The sequence below is a fragment of the Marmota monax genome, unplaced genomic scaffold, assembly GCF_021218885.2.
Source record: "Marmota monax isolate L192 unplaced genomic scaffold, Marmota_monax_Labrador192_F-V1.1 WCK01_AAM20220418_F8-fsc00119, whole genome shotgun sequence".
In the NCBI taxonomy this organism is placed as follows: Eukaryota; Metazoa; Chordata; class Mammalia; order Rodentia; family Sciuridae; genus Marmota; species Marmota monax.
This window is the reverse complement of record NW_026694771.1, coordinates 1,953,877-1,978,924: the sequence shown is the minus strand read 5'-3', so window position 1 is coordinate 1,978,924 and position 25,048 is coordinate 1,953,877. Positions and strand designations below refer to the sequence as shown.

Genomic DNA, 25,048 nt, shown 5'->3' with positions numbered 1-25,048 from the left:
ACTTGGCATTGGTGAACTGGCAAATATCCCCTGGTTATTGCTGCCTCATCAATCCTGGGCCTTTTGGCAGGGCAACATTCTTGAACAGGTTTATTCCCCTCTTAACTCAGTTAAAGAACTTTCTTTTTTTTTAAGATGATAAAATAAGCTGCTATAAAATTTGATCTTAGTTTCTGATATAGGAAGTTTATTGTTCATCTTTGGACATATAGTTTGCTGTATCTTGCCATTGCTTTAAAAAAAAATTTAAAACTATACTCCAAACCTGAATAAAACAAAATGAAAACATCGAGCTAATCTTTCTTTCTTTTTATTAAAGAAGAGTTAGGGAACATTCTGGTGAGAAATGGGTGATGAGCAATAAGCAATATGCAGAATTTAGTAGTCAATTTTATACTTCAGAGATTGTTGAGGACTATTGACCCTCAAGTTATCTCAAGTGATTATGAAGTGAAAATGGAACAGGGAGTATAATAAAAAGATAGACTCAATGCTGACAAAACTGGGGTACCCCAAAGTCTAAGAAACCCTAGTTAAACAGGAAAATGAATAAGAAATTTACTTCTCAACAAACAACAAAGAATGGTTTACAACCATGGAGGCATTCCGAGAGAAGTAAATATGTCATCGATTTTAAATAGCAGTATTATCCAGCAGAGAGCAGATCAATGAAAGTTGCATAGGTTTTCAGATGCTTCAGGATATTAAAGAACAATCCCATTTCCCGACTCCATAAACCATTCCATCCAGAAGAGTAATTTAAAATGTGCCATAAATCATTATCTGCTCACCAACCAATCAGCATTCGGGAAAGTTACATCTCCCCACATTTTTCTTCCTTGGAACAATCTGAAATGCTCTCATTTTTGCTAACTTATAGGCCTGCCTGGTCCAGCTTTTCTGACTGGATATGTGATAGAAAATAATAAGTTTTCTTTCAGATTTAATATAGCAAATATTAGGAGAAAAAATGAAGCATTTTCTTTAGAAAAGTATTCAGTGATTATGAGTTGGATGCTGTTCATTACATCCTGGTAAATGATTTGATAATACTTATTGCTATTTCAAGCAGAGTTAGCAGGTATAGATAATTACAAAGATTTGCTCCATCCATACAAAGGAAGCAGGATAAAAAATCACAATGTATAAAAACTAAGATTGTCATCCACAGCCTGAACATTCTTTATGTGATCCCACTCTGCCTTGTGAGCCTGGATATCACTCTTAGAAAATGAGACTCATCATCTTTTGCCAGGTATTCTATGAAGTTTCCATTTTCTGAAGCTTTGTGTGGTTTCAAGATAATCAGTCCCATTCTATGTACTATGGGAACTTTGTGCTGGTGGAGGAAAGGTGTAATCAAATACTTGTGTTAAAAAGTAGTATACAACATGTTTTAAGGTAGAGATAAATGTGTTTATGAGCTAGAGAAGGAAGAACTTGCCTTTGGATGGTAAAATCAAGTAAGACATGACAGAGAAACTACATATAGTATGCTGGGTGACATTTTATAAATATCTCACTGGGTATTTCTTTCTGTGTTCAGCTTATTTCACGTAATGTCATCTAGGTCCATCTATTTACTTCTAGGACAGAATTTTTTTCTTCTTTGTGGTTGTGGAATATAATATTCCATTGTGCATATATATGCCACATTTTTATGCACTCAAGGGTTGATGGGCAAATAGACTGATTCCATAGCTTAGCAATTATGAATAGTGCTGTAGTAAACACAAGCATGCATATTTCTCTTTAGTATGCTGAAAATTTCCTTTGGCTATATAAACAGAAGTGAGATTACTGGATCATATGGTAGCTCCATCTTTAGTTTTTTGAGGAACCTCCATACTTCTCCATAATGGTTGTGCTAATTTACATTTCTACCAACTATGTATAACAACAGTTCCTTTTCCCTTTTCATATGTGGCACCTAAACAAAGTCAACCTGAATATAGAGTAGTTATTACTAGTGACTGGGAAGGATATTGAGGGGGAAAGGGTGGATAAAGAGAGGTTGAATTTGATTAATACATGGTATGTATACATGTATGGAAGGAAATATCACATTGAACTCATTAATATGTACAATTAATACATGTTCATGTATTAATTAAAATACATGTACATGTATTAATTGTACTTGAAATTAAAATAATTACCTAAAGGAAAAAAAAAGAACTTCCAATTGAAATTCACTGTTACTCCTCTGCTTAAAATCTTTAGTCAATTTCTGTTAATTTAGGAACCCTATACACCTTCACTGAAAAAGAAGACAAACCAAAACCAAACTCCACCATATTTGTAGGGCTCTTTGTATCTCAGCAGCCTGCCTCTGTTTCTCATCCCTCATCGCTCACCATGCTCTACCATGTTCTAGCCTTTACACAGTCTCTGGTTCTGCCAGGAGTACACTTTCTCATATTCTGTGCCTGATTGACTCAATTTTCATAATTTTGGGGAGGAGTTTGATCATACAGGACCTAGTATATACACATTGGAAGAAGTAAGTTTAGAACAGTATGTTGGGGGAGAACCACTTTAAATTAGACTATTCTGTCACTATTGTGAACTATTAAGAATTGAGATAAGAGAGTATCGGAGCTATATCTCACACATATCTAGAAGTTGTGTTCAGGGCAGTTTAGAATGCAAAAAGGTAAAAGCAATAGATTGCACTTTTTTTGAAAAAAAATTCTGGGAAAGAGGTACTGAGGGTCTAATTTAGAGAATGTAAGAAAGCATGCTTCACAAAAATGTAATCATTGATTGAAAAAAAAAGATATAGGTGAAATGGAGAATTTAGAAGTAACCTGTTTCAGGAAGATAAATCATGTCATTATCAGAAATAAGGATATCAGAAAAAAATGAAGAAATTCTTTGGAGGTAAAAATTAATTTTGACCTGAGCACAATAAACATGAAGTGGCTGACGAGATAGAAAGAAATGTTTAATAGTTCTTTCTGGGCTAGAATTCAGAACATAAAGGGCAAGGTTGACAATGGATACTTGGAATTAAAACATAAAGATGTTATAGTCAAAGATGAGGTCATTAGTGGAAGATCTCAAAAATAAGGAGAAACATGTACAGCTCTGGTGAAATGCAGAAATATGAAGATCACAGAACTCAAGATGAGTGAGTTTAAGAGGTAAAAAATAGGGATAGTACATTATTTCAGAAATAAAGGGAAAAGAGATTGCAGGAAAAGAGGGACTTTTTAAATAGTGTAATTAAATAGGGGTCAAAGAGAATAACATAAGACTGACAGGCAGGGGCAGTGGGAGGATGAAAATAGGGAATATGGAAAAAGAAAAGTAAAGTTATTTTAGGCAATTGAATTGAAAACAAATGATGAATGAAAAGATGTACAGAAAACATGAGGATTCAAATGAGGTTAGCATGAGTTCGTAGGATCCTCAATAAAATGTCATGGTATCCAATTTCCTAGCATAATTTAAAACTCTGTAAAGTAGAGAAGAAAAAGAATTATAGGAGTCACTCATGGATGAGAGTCTGGAGAGTTCAGAACAAGATAAGATCAAATAAACTTGAAGTTTTGGTGCCGTGAAGGGGATCACTGAAATGTCACATTACAGGCTCCAGCTTAGGAAGACAAGGAAGTAAAGCCAGCAGATGGTTATAGGAGCATCCACAAGGTCCTGATTAAGGGTTTTTTTTTTTTTTTTGAGGTGTTTAAAAATTTAAATTGGAAACTTTATACATAAAAATGCTTCTTCTACAGTTTTACTTGAATTGAGGAGATTGGCAGAGTCTTACCGACACAAAATCTCTGACTTCATTCCTTCTCCCCAAGACTTTGTAGTGTGTATGTACCCAGGTGCATGCAACATTATCTTTATACTATGTCTTTTAAAAAGAATATATCCTTGTAAGGCATGATAACTTAATAACTTAAGGCCTACTTGCTTTAGATGACTTTATCAGTTTGCTTCCTCCATTAAAAAAGAAAAGAAATGAGAAAAGAATATGAAAGCTCAGTAGAAGTACTTTGGATTAGACAGAGTGGAGTAAAGAGAGGGGAGGTGATAAGGGGGTAGGAATGATAGTAGAAGGAATCAGACATTATTACCCTATGTGCATATATGACCATACAACCTGTGTAACTCCACATGATGTACAACCAGAAGAAGGAGAAGTTATACTCCATTTATGTATGATGTGCCAAAATGCGTTCTACTGTCATGTATACCTAATTAGAACAAATTTTTTAAAAAAGAAAAAGAATATGAATGCTCATTTTAGAGTATGATGGAGGGCTGAAGGAAAAATAAATTAAAAGGAAAAAGGAGAAAGAAAGCATAACAGAAATTTAAAAGAAGTGTTTTTTCTTATAGTTTGTCCATTCAATAATCATATTTGTTATTTTTTTTAAAAAATTGCACTTTATCTAGCTATAGTATATGCACACAATGTACACATAAGATTAGAAACAAAATAATATAAAATTTTACCTATGAAGCCAAAACCCCCCAAAGCATTGTAAAATTATTTGGTGTATTTCATTCTACCTTCATTTTTTTCTAATGGATATGTGAGTGCATATGATGTGAGTGTGTATTGACTACAGTTTGCAGAATGAATGCTGGAGGTTATGCTGTTTAGAAAACTGTCACTTCATTTGACCATAAGTTGCATAGATTTTTATCATTTAATAAAATATTTTCTAAAATATACTGGTTAATGGCTGTTTAGCTGCATATCTCAAGAGCTTTTATTTGGAAGAAACAGAGAAACATCTCTGGCTGTCTAGTATAGAAAGGAACTCATTGTAGCTCACACCTTTGGGAAAGAGGCACAGTGAAAATTGTGCCTGAGCATCTTGTTTGTTATAGGGGCAGGACCACTGGTGAATAGAACATAAGATGCTGCAGTTCCCACTAGCAGCAATACAGATCCAAGAATGGATCCAGCCTTACTGGAGTATCAGTGACCCAAACACTCCCACATTAACCCACTGCTCCAGTTGCCACCAGTTACATGCATAGATTTTCTTTGATTCTCAGTTTCTTATATTAATAATGTTGATTAATAATTCTGAATCTGGGACATTGAAATTTTAAAGACTGCATTTCATGGCTGAGCCCTAGTTTCAGGATATGTAAACTTTATTTCAGCTTTTACACCCAGCAGTGATGCCTGTATCCTGACAATGTCGACAAGGAGATAAATTTCCTAATGTAAGGAAGAGGTTTAGATTCTGAGCAGCCACTATAATGTTCACATTAATAGTAGTTCTTAGGAAATATCCCCAATGTAACTTCTCAAGTCCTTCTCAATATTTTGAACATCTTCCTTTAATATTTTAAAAATAATTCTGCATTGGCCACTTGGTACAAAAATCTATTTTTCTTTTTACATATTCATGGAAGACAAATTACTGGGTCAAATGATGGATATATATTTAAAAACTTTGATAGACATCCCTACTTTCGCCTAGGGAAAGTTTCTACTAATTTACACTCTCGACAGGGAGATAAAAAAGTGTCAGTTTTACTATTGATTTGCCACTTCTGGATATCCTCTTTTTGTTAACCCTTTCCCAGTATTGCTAGCTTAAAAAATAACAATTTGTTACTATTTTTCTTTTTATTTCTTTGATTATTGCTGAGGTTTTAATAATTTCCTATGTTTTTCTATTTCCATGTGTTCTTTTTACAGATTGGCAATCAATGTCCTTTGACGAATTTTAGCTATATTTTCTTTATTGATTTTTCTTTATTTTCTGTATTAATTGCAATCTGCTCATATATCAAAGGTATGAAAACTTTATCTGTTACCTATTTTGTGTTTCAGTAACTTTGCTACTTCTCTTAACTTTATATATTTTATGTACATACATATAGTCAAATTTATTCAGGACTTTTGTTTGCCGTTTCATTTACTTTTATGCCAAGCAAGCCTTCCTCACTCTGTTGAAATATATATTTATTGAATCTTTTAGTCTTTGGCTTTATTTCTATAAAAATTTTAAGAAATGGGGTATCAATTTTTATGAGTAAAAAATAATAATTCGTTAAATAATAATAATAACTTTATTTTTTTCTTCAATTAATATATTCAAAACCATTTCTGAATCATACTTTCTTCATGATTTAAAAAAATCTTGTGTTATATGTGACATTATTAAATGTGGTAGCTTTGGGCCTTTCATTGGTATCTACTGAGGTGATCATTCTTAAATCAAAAACATACTGTTTTGACATATATGTATTTTATTTTTCTTTTTGTTGTTATTACTGGGGATTGAATCCAGGAGCACTTAACTACTGAGCCACATCCACAGCCCTCTTTTATTTTTTTTATTTTGAGACAGAGTTTTGCTTAGAGCTTTGCTAAATTGCTGAGCCTGGCTTTGAACTTTCAATCCACTTGCCTCAGCCTCTGGAGTCACTGGGTTACAGGGAGATATATATAGGCCTGGCTTCATAAATATTTTGGCATCTAGTAGAAATCATCATCCCTAATAAAACAAATACATTTCTAAAAAGTTTGCTTTTTGTGACCACCTATTCTTCATCAATAATGTGATATATTTAAAATAATTTCAACAAAGTCTCCCAAGTAATTTTTAGGCACATGAAAAATCCCATTTATCTTAAGGAAAATTACCATGTATATATTTTAACATCCTTACATCTTTAATTTTATTTGTGTTGCCATTAAAAAGTTATTTTGTTCCATTAAAAAAAAATCTAAAAACTTTTTCCTTTATTCTCTAATTTCTGCATTTAGGTTTTCTACCTTGCTTATTTAATTCTTCCTTTCTTTTTTATTTTTATTTTTTTTAAGTAATGGGGATTGAACCCAGGGGCACTTTACTGCTGAGCTACATTCCCAATCTTTTTTGGTTTTTATTTTGAAACATGCTAAGTTGCTGAGGTTATTGTTCAACTGCTGAGCCTGACTTCAAAATTGTAATCCTGCTGTCTCAGCCTCTCAAATTCCTGGGATTATAGGCATATACTACTGCACCCTAATTTATTTGTAAATTTTTTAATTTTTCAGTTTTGTGAGTGTACATTTTAAGTTGATTTTATGTGTTTATTATAACTAAATTAAATATTATTAATTTTATGTATTTCTTCAGATAACCAGACAACATACATATTAAACATTTTTTAGTGACAATATTTTTCTCGCTAATTTATAAGCATTTGTTTAGTTATTAATCATAATTGCCTAGAGATATTGATAAGTTTATTTCGTCCTTCAACTTAACTGAATCTTTTCATTTTTATTTTCTTTCGACTGCATTGAACAGAATCTTCAAGCTCATGTCAAATAAAAATAATAATTGTTGGTATTCCTTTTCCTAACTTTTATTACTATGGGTTTAATTGTCTTTTTCATGTTAAGAAAAATATGGTCCATACTTACCAGACTAAATTTATTAAATATTTAAATATTGAGAGGTAGAGTTATGTTACAAGTATTTTATTAGTTATTGGTATTATCTCATGTTTTTTCCATTTGACTTTTAATGTAATATTTAAAATATATTTTTATTTTATCAGTTCTTTTTAGTTATACATGAAAGTACAGTCCATTTTGATATAATTACAGAAGCATCAAATATATCTTATTCTAATTAAGACCCTACTCTTATGGATGTCTATGATGGTGGCATTCAGGGTGGTATATTTAGATATGTACTTAGGAAAATTATGTCAGAAGCATTCTACTGTCTTTCCTTCTCCTATTCCCCTTTGCTTTCCTTCATTCTTTTTTGTCTACTACAGTGAACTTCCACTCTTCTTCTCTTCCTGCTTATTTTGGGTTTGCCTCCATAAATCAGAGAAAACATGTGACCATTGTTATTTTGGGATTATATTTGTACATATTTTTATAGTATATTAAGCTTGAAAATTCCATTTAATTATGCCATAAATAATATTATTTTGGATTCTGTTCACTAATTTTATTACTAATACTTGCCTTAATTATTAGAGTTTGTTTCATTTTATTTTGAAATAATTTATATTTACAGAAAAATTACAAGAATTTTACAAAGAATTCCCATGTACCCAGTGACTCCACCCAAGTTTTATTATTGCTCCATCATATCTTTTTTAGCATAAAGATCCCATGTAGAATCATGTATTATACCTAACTGTAGTACCTTTCCAGTGTCTTTCAATCTTTAGGCAGTTCCGTTATCTCTCCTGACTTTCAATGGCACTGATATTTATGAAGATTGGAGGACAGAGAGTTCTGCTCTAAAATGTCAGCTTGGATATGCCTAATGTCCTGTCATACTTAGACTAAGCATTTGAAAGAAATATTACAGAAGTAATGCTGTGTTTGGATTGCTTGCTCTCTTCTGGCACATGATGCCAGTTAGCATTAATGATGGTAGTGTATACACTTTGATCACTTGATTGGTAAAGTCTCAGCTAGGTTTCTCTACTTTTCTTACTATTCTTTTCACCCTTTGTTTGAATAAATACTTTGTGGGGAGTTACTTTAAGATTATTTAAAAATTGCATTCCTTATTTTTCTTTTACTTACAACTTTTAGAATCCATTGATATTTTTTGTCTGCATAAATTACTTCTGTGATGATTGACAAATGATAATTTTCAATTTTCATCATTTCTTCTACATTTATTAGTCACCATTCTAACAAAGAAATTTATATTATTTTTATTTAATATCTAGCATATAATTTATTACATATATATTACATGTATATGCTATCATGTAATATATGTATCATATTCTATTATAATCATTATTTTGATACCCAAATCATCCTGGACTTAGCTGGTAGAAATCTCTTTGGTACTTAAATATGCAACATTATATTTTAAGTACTTTTTATTTTCCTGTGTAAAATATGCTCTATACTCATATTATTCCCACCTTCATCCAGCCCTGAATCACCTATTTCTCCAACTAATCTTTGTTCCTTTTCATAGATAGTGAACCACATCTGGGTGCTAGGTCCTAGGAATACTCGTGCTACTAGGGTGTCAGTGTTCCTTGGCCTCTCAATGGTAGGGCTATGAAGTACATACACATATTTCTCTCTATCATCCCCATTAAAATAATAAGCACCTCAAGAATGAGCACTGATAACTCTAATTTCAATCCCAAACCACAGGGTTTCAGATTCCTCATTCTTCATAGTCATGCATTTCTTCTCAACAATAAGAACTTATTCCAAAACATATTTATTTACTTACTTACTCCTTTTGAATGTAGCCAAAGTCCTAACCTTACTTGACTTCCTCTCCACTCAGCCACTTTCTTGTTTGGGACCTGGGTCTTTCAGAGATACCAGCACTCAGAATTTCTCCTTGTATAATCCCTGACACATGTTGGGCTGTTTTTCCAAAACAATCTAGCCTGCCTAAAAGCTTTTTGAATAAAAAGAAAAAAGGAGACTTATCGTGTTTTGTATATTTAAGTTGATTGTCATTCACGTAGACCTAAGACTGGAAAAATTTTAGAGAGCCCATCGATTATATAATTGTCCAAAATAAATGCTACTTATTTATAGCAAACTGATATAATTAAAATGCGCATGTTTGTGTGTACAGTATATTTGTATATATGCTCATATATATGTGTGTGTACATATATGCATATATGTATTATGGTAAGTATGTGTATATATATATATATATATATATATATATATATATATATATATATGTATACAGATATATGGAAATATATATAGTGTGAGTATATATATGAGTACAGATAATGAACTCTTTCTTGAGCTTTTAAATGTGTCAAAATGCATTCTATCATCATTTATAACTAATTAGAAAAAATTTACATTCCCACCAAAAATGTTGCCTTTCATAGTTTTATAGTATCCTACTAATATATGAAAAATATAAATGTTCTATATATAATTATGATTTACAGTGGCTTATGATGCTATTTTTTAAATATTTGAAAGTATAGATATATTTATTTCAATGTTCAGGTAAACTTTGTAAAAATGACAGATCTCTGAGTTGCCATGTATGATATAAAGAAAATGTAAGTAAAAATAATTTGTCATTTGTACTATACATTGTTATAATATCTAGCAGATTCAAACCCAATATGGAATAAATATCTATCTCCAAATCTGTCTAATAACCCTCAAAATTCTAACCATAGGTATTAAAATCTCTAGTGCAGCAATGATTAAAGATTGGAGTACTTTGCTGAATGTTCATTAGTCTCTGTCTTCAAGTAGATTTCTTTTTCACATAAGTCCACAGTTTCTTTCTGAGACCTCTCTGGTGCCACTACTGGAATACAATAACTTTTTCTCTCTTATTTTTTCTCATCTTTGAGATGACAGTTGTCTTCAAGAAAGACAAATGTAGTTTGAATTGTACAGTGTGTGGATATAAACTCTTTAATAACTAAAAAATGGGCTACAGATACATAGAGAAAGCTTTGAAATGAAAAAATAATTAGGAATAGATGGGATTGACTTGGATAAAACTTGAATTCCTTCCTCAAGGAGAATGGCAAGTTTAGGTCAAGGAGAGGTCTCAGCATGAGAAAATATTCCCAAATATTTTCTCCTCAAACATCACTTCTTCTTATTAACTATCGTTTTACTGTGATGGATAGTGATGTCTTTTAAGACTAAACCTGATCTATTAACAGCCAATCAAGAGGCTATTGTCTGAAAAATTAAGCTCTAGAGTAGGAAAATTAGTATACTTTAGCACATAAAGTCCAATGATAATTCCAGCTAATTACTAGGAATCTCATTAATCAAGAGAAATTATCTTAAGAACAAATAAAATTAATGAAGATTTCAAATTCTTATTTTATTAGAATACTTAAAAATGAGAAGAGCTACAGGCTAAATTTAATAACAATGCAGTGGAAAAACTTGTATGGAATTTTATAGGCAATGATCAATTATTTAATTAATAATCAATGCAACATGATGTTTATTAAGGAAGGAAAGAATAGGAGGGAAGGGAGAAAGAATGAAATAACAACAACAACAAAAAAAAAGAAATAAAGAAAGGGATTGAGAGAGGAAAAAAATACCTGCTTAAAGCTCTGTGTAATAGATTTTGGTATTAGCATCAGAACTTCTTAACAGAATTGTAAAACTGGCTTCTAAAAATTTGATCCTAGAAATACTAGGTTGTAGACTATTCCTCATGAAAAAATTAATTCATGCTTATTTGAGTTTTAAATTAGTAAATTAAAAGAGCATTTATAGGGGCTGTGGTTGTGGTTCAGCAGTAGAGCGTTTGTCTAGCACATTCGAGGCGCAAGGTGCTGGGTTTGATCTTCAGCACCACATAAAAAACAAATAAATTAAATAAAGGAATTGTGTCGTAAAGATATTGTGTCCAACTGCAACAACAACAAAAATATTAAAAGGAAAGAGAAGCTATAGGCATTGCAACTGTATTTCAATATAAATGTTCTATGATTAATGAGATTCAGGAAATGTCACTTTTTAAGGGTGGGAATTTGAAAAGAAAAACAAAGCATGTTGGTTCTAAAAGAAGTCTCACTCTCACATCATTTCACAATTACATTGTTTTAATGATGGCGATTATGCAACAAATATCCTGACAAATAATCAATATATTTCCACTAGCAATGTGTATGATTTGATTCATAGTGTGAGAAAAATTTCTGGGTTATTATTAATCCTAAGTGAATTTATTTGTAAAACATTTTAAAATTCTAAAATGTTAAAAAAAAAACCCTCCAATATTAGTTTTTTCTACATTAGACCATTTTGAAAAAAAAAAAAAGCTAATAAATTAGAATGGCATAAGAATAAGGCCAAATTCTCAACAGGGATATGATCATTTCCATATTATATTTATTTATGTGTGTGTGTCCATATCTAGTATTGATACCAATCCATGAATTATATAGTGCAAGTCACATACATTTAAGGTAGGATAAAAGTTAGTATAATGAATGGAATATTTAAAAATAAGATTCACATTTTAAAATAATCCTCATATCATAATTTTCTTGGTATTTATATATACATGGAAGTTGTAGAATTATACTTATTTTGAGGGCTACTATTCTCAGGGCTAAAGCAACCTGATTGATTACTTTTTTAAATGAATTCACAGGTTTATTTATAATATTATTATTGTAATCCTCTATTACCTGCTGTACATACTTTTAAATACAATTTGATGCAGTGTCATATGGGAAAATGAGCAGTCAGTCAGCAGTAAATCCCTTTCATTGATTGCTTAGATCCTTAGAATAGTAGTTCTCAGATTTTTTTGTGTTTTTCTGAATCACCTACAAAGTGCAAGTTTTGCTCCCATCCACAAGGATTCTACTTCAGTTGTTCTGGATGTGGTTCTCAGGCATCTGCATTTTAACAAGTATAAAAAACTATAATGTTGACTTGGCTGCAGGTTATCAAGGATCGTATCTAGAGAAACATTGCGTTAATACATATGCTTCCATATCAGCATGATCAGAAAGATCAAAATCACAGGACAGTAACATTTGAAGAAAAAAAATGAATAAATTATTATTGAAAATAATGCCATTGATATTCATTTGTTTATTTTACTGAAGTTAAGGGTGGTGTTTTTTTAATCTTTGATCTTGGACTCCATAAAGCTGCTGGCATGGGAACCAAAAAAATCTGGCTTCAGATAAGGGTCTCTCAATTTATTAAGTATATCAAATACATGTTTGTATTTAGGTACCCTTGACGTACACAGATGGAATATTTAATATCAAGAAATTAGAATGGATCTCAAAGGCAACTATAAATTTTGTTGACGCAAAGCTTTCTTTAGTTAACCTTATGAGGAAAGTGTGTATAGCTATCATTTAGACAAACACAGAGTCTAGCAAAAATCTCAGCATATTTATTTCAACAAGGATATTCTATGTGTGGTGACCCTCATGAACCAGTATGACACAATAATTTTGTTTTCTGCTTCAAAACCTGAAAAGGGACAGTTTAGGGAGAGAGAGAAGATTTTCATTCCAGAGGGCTAAGTTATGTAAGCATCTTTGAGGGCCTAAAAGGGAGTGTGAAAGTTAAGGTACCTATCGTTCTATTTGTTCTCTGTCTCATGTCTTCATGTCTAAAAAGATTAATTTTAGGAATATTTGGAGTGGTACCACTATCTGAAAATGAGTAAAATTATGCAGTATGGCTTCCCACACATATTTTTTTCTTTCTTTTCCTCCATGTGATATTAAAGAATACAAATCTTTTGGTACAGTGGTTCCCAAAATCTGGTCCTTACATCAGCAGTATCAGCATCACCTGGGAACTTGTTATAAATGCAAATTCTCAGACACTACCCAGATCTACTGAATCAGCAATCCTATGGAGATTTCACCCATCTAAAATTGAACAAACACTCTAAATGCTGTTGGTATGAACTTTATTTTTGACTCAAACATCTTTAATAAATATAGGTAAGAACTTCAAAGGGCTATGGGTCTACAAAGCCTTCTAGAGTGCCAAAGAAGTAAACCTGAGCCCACTCCAATCCTAAGAGAGTCAAAACAGCTGTTTGACTCTGGGCGCACTCCAGCACAAGGGTGAGCCTTACAGAAACATGGGAGCAGCAACAGCACTGTCTTGTTCTCCAGCATCACCAACATCATCACCATCTATTGGGTTACAATACATGGTCTCCAGACATTAAGCTAGGTGGTCTACCTAACTTTTTCTTATGATAAATTTAGGAGGATTTAAAATTCCTAATTTTAATCTCCACTTCACATATGGCACAATCGGGCTTTAAGGAAATCAAGTTATTTATCCCAACATTTACATATTTAATATGAAGGAAAAAAGATCTGAATCAAGCAGTGTAACTGCCGAGTCATGATTCTGTAATGCTATCTCAGAGTTCCTTTGAGTTAAGGGTGTCCTCATCATTGATTAAAGAAAAGAAATTACATGGATTTGCAGAAACCATGGAGGGTGATCAAGGAAGGACATTAAAGGTTCTTAGAGTTTGAAGGAAAGGGCTGTGGATCTGGGAAAAAGAATGATGTCAGTCATACATAGAAGTAGAATCTTGGATGGGGTAAAAAACATATATAGATTATTCACAGAGTAAGAATCAGGGGGAATAAATAATGTGAATGGATGAGTCCTCTGACAATTTCAAAGCTGAATATAAAAGAGAAGTGGCAGACATCGGGTGCTAGGGGTCACACATGCCAATATCTATACAATTGTCTAAAAGTTTCCTTTCAATGACACTGGCTCCAGGAAAAGACAATCCTGTCTTCATACCCCTTATAAATACAGGTTTTGTTCCTCATTGCTTCTCTCAAAGCAAGAAACTGTAGTATATTTATACAATGGAATATTACTCAGCCTCAAAGAAGAATGAAATTATGGCATTGGCAGGTAAATGAAGAATATCATGCTAAGTAAAGTAAGCCAATCCCCCAAAACCAAAGGCCAAATTTTTTCTCTGATAAGTGGATGCTGATCCATAATTTGGGAGGCAAGGGAAGAATGGAGGAACTTTGGATTGGACAGAGGAGACGGGGAGAAAGGGAAGGGGTGTGTGTCAGGGAAAGATGGTGGAATGAGATGGACATTATTACCCTATGTATGAGTATGACTCTACATAATGTACAACCAGAGAAATGAAAAGTTGCATCCCATTTGTGCAAAAAACAAAAATAAATTAATTTTTTTTAAAAAGCAATATGTTAAAAGAAGAAAAAAATATATTATCTTGAATCAGATAGATGTGGGTTTGAAACTCTGTCCTAAGCCAATAGGGAACTTTGGATATTTTTTATTATCTCTGAACTTTAACTGTTTGAATATATGTGTGTGTATAAAAGTTTTAATATACATATAAAATTATTTATATCTACTTAATAGTAATATGATAATTAAACAAGACAATAAATAGCACTTGACAATGTAGCTCTTTTCCAACCCTTAATATTATGTTAACTTAATTTTCACTAGCACTTCCATGGTATGAAGGTTGGTATAATAAGATCTAACTGAGCTCTGGTTTTAACCTTATTGCAAAGGCCATGTTTTGTAGCTTAAAAGTACACAGGTAAATAAGAAAATAAATAAAATAAAAGAAGAAACTCTGTGTATCAGCTCAGACTTAAATAAAAAACCCTTATAGTAGTTCTTAAAAAATTATAAGGGAAGATTCCTTTCTATTAGAAAGTGCTTTAAATTTGACTTCAGATCTGCTTGGCTCTCAACTGCTCCCTGAATTATGTGTGATCTTGAGCAAAAAACTTACACTTAATGGTTTCTTTTCTCATCTCTTCCTCACCAAGAAATATAATAGTCAGATCATTGAATTTTATTTAGTATAGGACAATACAAAATATCTATTGTGGTCTCTCTAGGATCCTTCTAATGACAATAAAAGCTATAAAGATACTAAAATTGTATTAAAAAAATCTCAGAGTTAAGCAGGATTTTTAAAGCATAGAACATTATAAATAAATATATGAATGAAATACAATAAATACTAAGAAAGAAAAATCGCAAGATAGTATTAATAACAGGCCATTAGATAAAATTTGTTCTGAAGAGCCTTAGTTATCACTTCTCCCTTTACCACTTAATCAGGTTAAAAAAATTCTCCTTTTGAGGTAGGAGTGTGTGTGTTTGTACATGTGTGTACCTGTACGTGCTCCAAGGGAGCTGATAAATTAACGCCTCGATGTGTTTACATATTTCTAGTTACATATCTTATTAAATGTTGTCCCAGAGATCTAAACCCTAGTGTCTCTCATTACAGAGCTCATGCACTCTTCACTAAAGTACAAGGAAAGTGTGCTATGTTTTGACTGTGATTGGGACTTTGCAAACCAGTAGATACACCTTTTATTAGGAATAAAATGAAGTTGTCAGCCATTGAAAATGGACCAAGATAGCAGCCACCTGACTAAACCACTCTTGCATCAGCCAGTCTCTGATGTATTTTATTCTAGTTTCAATCTATTAATCAGACAATCTGGAAGAGCAATAATTTAAACACGGCAATAATCAATTCCATAACACATTAATAGAAGCTATAGTCAAACTTTGCCACACCACTGACTGCACTGGAATCCTGACAGGAGCCCTAGGGCCATGCCTAATTTGCATTAAATTTACATAAAATTGTAAATCAGGAATACACAAACACAGCCCTAATATTTGTTAGCGTTTAGATCTTTCCTGATAGATGGATTGAAACTGCTGGTGGTTTGACTTTACTTTGCAAAAAAATTTTGCAGCTGATCAGCTTTGTTTTCATTTTGCAATTATGAGAAAAGGGACTCAAGGGAGCTATTGTTAAGGAGCATGCATATGCCATTTAGAGTTTGCATTCTGTAAAACCCCGACTCAGATGTGCCTGTGGAAACCCCAGTCTCAAAGCAAATTGTCCCTAATGACTTTGAAGTTCCTTGTCAGTGGACTTGGTCACAAGTAACTTGTTATGTAGTGAAGATACAAATCACACAAAGCTGGACCGCTGATATCAAGGCCTGTGGGGACCATTATTGTTCTAAAATATTTCTTTCTGTCATAAAAACAGATAATTAATGAAAAATTTTAATTAGGACAAGGAGAGGTAAAACCCAACTCTCTTAAGTTTGGTGAAACACAGGTACCTGGTAGGGTAGTAAAGTGAACTTCCTGTGGTTCTAAGCACTCTGTATGTTCCTACGTTCCTATTTTACCTTTTTTTTTAATAGCTGTAAGTTTTGCTGTATGTTTTTATATTCTGAACTAGGAGAAACCCTTCTTGTCAAAGGTACTGGCTCACAGTGGCAAGGGTACTCTCTCTATTCTCTTTAGCCCTCTCACTTAAAATCCATTTTGTAGAAGGAAACCAGATACTTAAGGGCAATCCTGCATTTGGAAGTTTTTCCTTTTTAGAAAGAATTTTGTAAATATTTTATATATAATGCTTATTCTCCAACTGCATCTCTTCCTTACCACCTTATATCCCACTCTTATCTTACCTTGCACGATCAAGTAAACTTGGGAGGTCTTGGGCTCATGCTGTGTCTGAACAGAGCATGTGTAGGAACCCTCATCATAGACATCCACCTTCTGGATGCGGAGGCTGTATTCCAGAGAGTGGCGTTTCTCCAGCTCAACCCGGGGATCCAGAGACCACTTGTCATGTCCAGCAAAAATGATACCAGAACGGTTCAACCAGGCCACCTTTGAGTTCTTGTCTTCTACAACACATCTGACAGAGCAGAGTAATAATGTTAGTGGCTTAACCATAACTGTAACTGCTTTCATTCTCTGCATGATTTGACTCAACAAGATCAATCAAGAAAAATAATTATACGCATAATGAATCACTACCATGACATTTCTTGGGGTCCTTAGTAACTTCACTGTTTCCTTTAAGATCTAATTACCATCCAACGGACGAATGTCATTATATTAGATTCAGCTCAGCAATAAACAATCTGAGTATTAGTAATTCAGGCCAATAACATTAAATGAGTATTGACTTCCCACTGGATTACCTTCAACTTGTTTATGAAAAGGTCATTCATTCACACAGAACTCCATTTGCTCAAGTATTTTTGAGAATTATACAATGATATCATGTCACTTTTGCTCCATCTTGTATTCTTTCCTAAGTATTTCATAAAGTCTTGCATGATAGTAGTCTCAAGTTATGCTCCACTGATGCAAGAACAAGACTAGATTTCAGAGTTCACTACTGACCCTTAGGAATTTGCAATACACTCCAAGAAATAAGAAGTGTGTAAGTCCAAGGACAAGTGCATTCGTGTTGTATCAAGAAAATCAACGCAAGCATCATCTGGCCCAAGTCTAGTTCTAGCTGCTGAGAGCAGCAGGTTATCTAATGACAAGGTACTTTTCTCCCAGCATTTCTTGTCGTATTGAATGAATGCAGTTTTTCATGGGAGATGAAGAAACAATTTTGTAAGTCATTCCAGAGAAGATGAAGGATAAATGTTTGTCAAAATGATTTTTTTTAGTAAACTGAAATTATCCCTTTCTGAAACTCCAAAGAAGGGGGCAAAGAACACAGGTTAGCAGAGAAGGGATAATTACTTCATGGTGAATAAAGTTCTTTCTTTCAATTTTCCAGCAGAAAATCTGACAATGAAAAAAAAAATCAAACAAGCAATAAATGAATTAAAAAAAAAAGTGAGGAAGAAAGAAAAAGTCTCTCTGTGTACCCCTTGGCAAGATTTATGATTGTCCCACAGAAAGATGGTTCCAGACCCTGTTCACAGCTACACAGCCAACTTCTTGACACTCTGGGTGTGAGGGAATGGACAGAAAGAGTCAAGAGTATGATGGCAGAACAATTAAAACACCATATTCCCCTGTGTTTCCCAAATCGAGTCAAATTCAGATTCTTTTCTCAGGTGAAAACAGTCAGGCATAGAGATTCCTCACCCATGCATAGAAAGGAAATCTGTACATAATCCACAGACTGACCACAGAGAGACTTAGAGGCCAATTTGTGTCTCTCATATGGAGGAAAACTGTTGAGTCTTTTTAAATAACTCATCTATGGTCCAAGACTATTTTTTCCCACTATTTTCAGGTGAATCCTTTTTTTTTTTAAATTTCAAATAAGAATTTGACATAAGTTGTGTGTCAAGATACACACATCTTCCTTCTCTGCTTTATCTATTTGTTTTATTAACATAGCTAGATTTAAGTATCATTTAGTATCTCCACCTCCCAGAATGTGTTTCTCAGCCATGTCAATATTTTTGTGAATAATTAAATGTGTTTGATAATTTGGAGGTCCTAGGAGGAGAAGAGAGCTCACTTTGCAGATGCTTACTGCTTCTTTTCAGGCTTGATTTTACCTTTTTTGCTCTGCTCTTTTGAGATATCACTTCTCTATCCTTGGTGGTGTTCCCAGCACCTCTCAACTTAAGGGCACTTCTGAATTAATCAACAGACTGCTTCCTGTCTTTTAGACCATTAATGACATTTTTGAATGTAAAATTATGATATTTTTCTTTTCTATTGAGGACAAAAATATACCTGTGCAAATGTATTTTAAATCGCCAGCAGGTTTCTCTTTGTGCTTTCTTACCTACACAGCTCAACACAGCAATGACCAGACTTGCTACATCACAGAGAAGTACCCTGAATATCCTTAGCCCAGAATATGGCCTTGATATGGTCATTTAAAAAAAAAACCAACATCTAATATATTTGACACAAATATGGTCTATAAATTAAACAAAGACATAGATTTTTATGTTATTTACCTGAATATATGAAAAATGTAATCTGCAATAATATGGGTTCTAGGTAAATACCTGCCATGTAAACTAACAGGGTCACACATGCAGATAAAGAATATAGGGTATCTTATATTCCATGCTCCCATCTTAAAAACTACCCTACAATATACACAAATCAATTGGGTGAATTTCTTTATCAGCACAAGGTAGTTTCAGTCAGGCTTTTAAGTTCCTTTGACATTTTAACAATTATTATCAATGGAAAAGTTAAAATTGCATAGATCATTATTCCAAATTATTCTCTGAGACTGTTCAGATTTATCTTACCTAAGAAAGTAATCGACTATTTCAGAAAAATTGCCAGACCCATAAAAATGCATCTACTGCAACAATGCATTATGTGCAAATTTTGTCATGACAATCTACAAAACACCTTATTTTTACTTTTCCTTTTATCCTTATTTAATTTTTAAGTCTATCTTTTACTTACAAACAAATGGAATATACTTTTTATTGATTTGTATTTTGCTAAACTCTAACCACCAGAGCACAATATAATGCTTAAAATATCACTTCTCCAGATATTTTAGGGTTCTTTTTAACGTGGTGAAAAGTTCCAAAGTAAATGTGTTGTCCTTATAAACTAGAGAATAAATCCCTCTACAATATTAACTAAAACTTATTGAAAAATGAGCAAAAGAACAATGTGATTTCAGAACTATTCTATTATTAGTTTTACCTTTTTAAAATCTTGATTTAAAGTGGTAACTTTTTAAACTATAGGAAGTATTTAATCCATAATAGAAAGATGATAAAAGTCAAAGTAGTCTCAATTTGAAGGAGCCTATGTTTCTCTTTTTTTAATTAAGAAAAAATAATAAGTCACACAGGTTAATCATAGATCGCCAGGCTGTAGGGAAAAAAAGAATGGTTGATCTAAATGCAGACCCAGGCTCCCAGCAATCACCAACTCAACAAAAAGTATGATGGGCTTGCATTAAGAGGTGAGTTTGCTCCCAGGTGTTAGGCAGGCCTGCAAAGTAAATGAGGACTCTAGGGCCATGCTAGGATAGTACCAAGATAATAACGAAGCATCATCCACATGGAATGCTACTCCAAGACTGGGTAGTGCAGTTCAGAATTGTATAACTACTGATTTTTATCTCCCAAATCAGTCTGGGCTAAAGCAGGAAAAGTGTAAAGAAATGTATTTTTAAAATCTGTAGGTATAGCCAGGAGCAGTGGTGCATGCCTGTAATTCCAGTGGTTCAGTAGTCTGAGACAGGAGCATTGCAAGTTCAAGACCAGCCTCAGCAACTTAGCAAGACCTTAAGCAACTTAGTGAGATCCTGTCTCAATAAAATAAAATAAAATAAAAGCCTGGGGATGTGGTTCAGTGGTAATGGGCCCCTGATTTCAATCCCCAGTACCAAAAGTAAAATAAAATAGAATAAAATGTTTGTGTTATGTGTTGCATGACTTAATAGATTGTTTGTTCAAGGAGTTCACAATGTTGCAAATTATTCTAAAATTTAGAACAGATTACACCCTGAAGAGGGTGGGTGCTTGTGCCCCACAGAAAGGATCAGAGAATTTCCTCTCACTTTGGATGGGATTTCTTGCAGGTAGCTGAGGATGTAGGATTATAATAGAGACTGCCTCCTCTACAGAAAATCTTGTATGCCCTCCTTTTCCTTGGCTCCTTGTCATTCCCTTATAATACTCTGTATTACATTGGTTATTTCTATTCAACTTTACTTGCAGGTTTATTAAAGACAGTGATCTTCTTATTATTAACCTATGGAGCCCTCACTGATTAGTGGCCTAAACATCATCTGTGCAATAGATACTTGCAGAAATGTGGAACAACTACACCAAATTTAACAAATTGCTATTAGGTCATATATCAGATATTCACCACTTGTCTAATAGGTAAAAACTATATTGACACTTATTTTAAAATTGTTAAGAAATCATTAAAATTACCTGATATGAAGAAAATTTTAAGAGAATTATTAAGTGTGGTATTGAAGTGAAAATGAAGAAGGAATAAATGTGCTCCTTGTCATTACAAAGGAAGTTTATCTCTGGAATGTGAGAAACCAAGAAAAGGAAGATAAAGCACTAAATAAGTGTGCAGAAGGTTGCCCACTTTGACTATGAACCCTCAAGTACCAGGTGGGTTGCCTACCTTAACTATAAAACTATGTTGTTGTTGTTATTGTGTGTGTGTGTGTGTGTGTTTAATCAGCTTTAAAAATAACAGGAAAGGTAAGCAGACAAAATTTTAACTTCTCAATTCAGTATATCTGAATCCATAAAAGTGTCATGAAAAATTGATGCACTCGTAAAAATCTTGAGCATTGGATCTCTGCAAACACTTAACACCAAGTATATTATGCAGAATTGTATGAACAGGTACATTGACAATTCCACTCACACTGCATAAGACTGGGGATTATAATTCTAAAATGATGAATATAATTGGAGGTAAAAAAGAAATACTAAATTCAGTTTGCACTAATAGATTACTTAATAGCATATTTACCGTCAGGGTCCATAAGGAAAGTAATACACATCGACTAGATATTAAGCCTGTTCAATTGCTACTAGACAGCTCTTCACATTTAACAAGCATTATTGGCTAAAAACATACTAACTTAGCATTAGTATTTATCCAGACTTATCTTTGTACAAATTTTCTGTTTTTCTCAAGAGTAGAATCTTGTATGTATTGATTGGTAAAAAAACAAAAACAACAAATATATTTGACTTAATCTCTTACCAGTTAACTATATTCCTTCTTTTAAATTATAGGTTCTAGGGGTAGTGTGCCTGGATGGGTAGAAGAGATTTTTTTTTGTTTCTTAAATTAAGAAAGGATGGTTAGGTAAGGGATCCCAAGTGCATGTAGTTTGTGCCTCCACTGACATTAGCAAGGCGTGGTGGCATTTATCGTTTGTCAAAACTAAGGAAAGAGGTGGTGCTACTGTTATCTAGGGGGTATAGGCCAGGGATGTTACCAAACATCCATGTCTTTTTGTGGAGACAAAAATAGATTTAAAATTTTGACATCCAGGGATGTTACCAAACATCCATGTCTTTTTGTGGAGACAAAAATTTTGACAAGGTCAAGGTTGAAAAATTGAGGTAGGTCTTGATCTCTTGGTTTAAATATCCAGAGTCACAGGACAAACATCTATTATGCAAAGGCATTTTTTTCATAAGCATGTGCTTCTTGCTGTATGAGATCTTTGATTGCCAATAGCAAAGTCTCTGAACTGTTAAGTCAGGTTCATGATAAAGGCACTGAGGCCTAGGGATGCTTTGGTTCTAAGTTCATATTCTATTTGAATATGTAAAATAGCTAATAGGATTTTAGATATTTCCAACACACACACACACACACACACACACACACACAATTATTTATGATTAAGGTGATATACCAATTACCCTGATATGGTCATTATGTGTTGTATGTATGTACTTAAATCTCCCACTGTACCTCATGAATATATACAATTATTATGTGTCAGTTAAAACTAAAAGTGTATTAAAATAAGTCAGTAGTTAAGGAATCATGCCCCTTTTGCTATTTAATTTTAGCATCATAATTGTAAGATAATATACACTTGTACAGTGTTGATAGTGAAAGGTAAGTTATAACTTGCTTGGTTCCTAATTTAATGCCTGAGAAATCATTTAACCTTAATGTTTCATTTTACTCCCTCTATAAAAATGGATCAGTAAAATCCAGGACAGGTAAGGGAAAATTGATTCAGTTGTGGAAAATTTTGATTTTTTTAGAAATTATTAACTTTTTTGTTCACAAGAAAACTTTTTTAAAATTAAGCTTTATTATTTTTTCCACGTTTGCAAATCTCTCTCTTTTGTAAAATGTGGAAGATTCAAGATGTGGATGGGAAGGAAGTCTTCAAGAATGTGTTGGCCCTTTATTTTTATACTGTTTGCTTTGAAACTTCAATTCTACAAATAAAACCCTTAGTGAATCAGCAAAACTATCATAGAATCATTTCATTCTAGAGGGAAAGATAATTGGTCTGGGAAGTGATGCTATATATTACCAGCATTAAAGTGTGGAATCAGGAAAATTTCTAAGAAGAGGATGGCATAAACTGTCATGAAAATATCCCGGGCTCAGATTCTGAGTTAGAAGTCCTTTGTCTGGCTTTGCAACATTATTTTAAGTATAATGAATTCCAAGAACTATGCAAACACTTTCAAAAATACCAAGTTAGCTAAGTACCAAATTTATGGGATTTTGAATTATCAATCATTCTGAATCATCTCTGCTTCATTACCATGTCCTAAGATTAGACTCAGTAAGAAAAAAAAAAGAAAGAAAAAACTCTGGGGATTCACTGCTGACCCTCAGGAAGTCCTACTGGTCTTTGCTGCAATAGGCAGTTTCAGCTCCCTGGCTCCCTGACTCCCACCTTTACTTTTATATTTTGAGGAATAAAGTATTTTAAAATTAAGATACATACTTTTTTAAGACAGAAAGTTATTATACACTTAATGAACTATTAGTATAGTGTAAAAATAACTTCTGTGAACCAGGAAATCAAAAAATTCATGACACTTGCTTTTTGTGATGGGCTAGAATTAAACCTGCAAATCCTCTGAGATATGCCTGTATTAATGATATCTAATGTTTACCTAATGTTTTATTATAATGAAAAGCTCAGAAATATCACATTGTGATATTACAAGACTGTAAAAGAATAGGGTAGCATTTTTTTTAAATTTTGGCACTTAGAATAGCTGTGGCTTTGAGAGTTAAGGAATTATATTATATGATGTGTGGGTTAATTTTAGACATACAGAGCAGTAACTGGCCTGATGATGTCTGATATTGTTGAAGAGACTCTAGTTTTCTACTGCAACATGGAAATAATAACTATTTTGTAAGATAGTTGTGATTATTAAATAGGCTAATATATTTAGAGAACCTAGTGAGCTTTAGAAGAGTCTAACATTTTTCCCCCATGTCCCTCCTTACTTAGAAATTTGAATATTCATTCTGTAGAAACTCCAATTTTGAGCTAAATTTAGCAACCTCTATATATTATAGTTAAAACCAACCCTTGCTTATCACATCTCTAGGGAAATCTTTTAGGGGTCTGGTGTTCATATACCTGATTCCTCCTTCATCCCTTCCTATAAGCAATAGATCTCATAAAGCTCAATAATATTTAACTTGAATCCAGTATGATGTGGACTGGTTATATAGCATAGCAGTTTAAACTGAGGCTCAAATTCCATCTCTGGAACATCTTAAAAGGGGCATTGGGATACCTGTGCATAGACAAGACTCTAAATGCTTCATGTCTTTCATCAGATGCAGTTTGTTTCATAAAAGGCAGAGCCTACATATGAATGTCTCTCAAGGACAGTCTGAATGCAGGACAACATCCAGTCTGTGTTGTGCTTTGTGATCTTCAGAGATCTGCTGACAGAATTGTGGTGCCACCTGGATTGAATATGGCATACTCTATGCTTTGTATGTTTTGTGGACCCTGAGGTTGCAAGAATAGGCCTATCTATTCCTTCTCACGAGTGCCAATTATACTCTCAATGAAGTAGGAATAATCCCCAAACCTTTCCTGTCCACTGAACTACAGATTCTCCTCTTTCCACCCCATCTGGTTGAGAGAAGATGAGCAGTAATTTTAATCTTGCTTTTGTGTTGATTCTCCCTATGAGTCTCCATTCTCTGAAAAATCCCTTTATTTAGAAGGAAAAAATGCTGCCTTTAGTTGTATCTTTGAAAGAGTAAAATTAGTCTTAGGATCCTGGCTCTGATATGTAGTTTAAATAC

General features: G+C 33.1%; 1 protein-coding gene across 3 annotated transcripts in view; it reads right to left on the bottom strand.

The window, feature by feature from the left end:
- Positions 1 to 25,048, bottom strand: part of Lsamp (limbic system associated membrane protein) — a 608,883-nt gene that overhangs the window by 265,102 nt on the left and 318,733 nt on the right. For all 3 annotated transcript variants that reach the window (XM_046425212.2, XM_058572824.1, XM_046425213.2), the window contains exon 2: positions 16,963 to 17,195. In XM_046425212.2, coding sequence (XP_046281168.1) covers positions 16,963 to 17,195 — 233 coding nt within the window. The remainder of the gene's footprint in view (positions 1 to 16,962; positions 17,196 to 25,048) is intronic.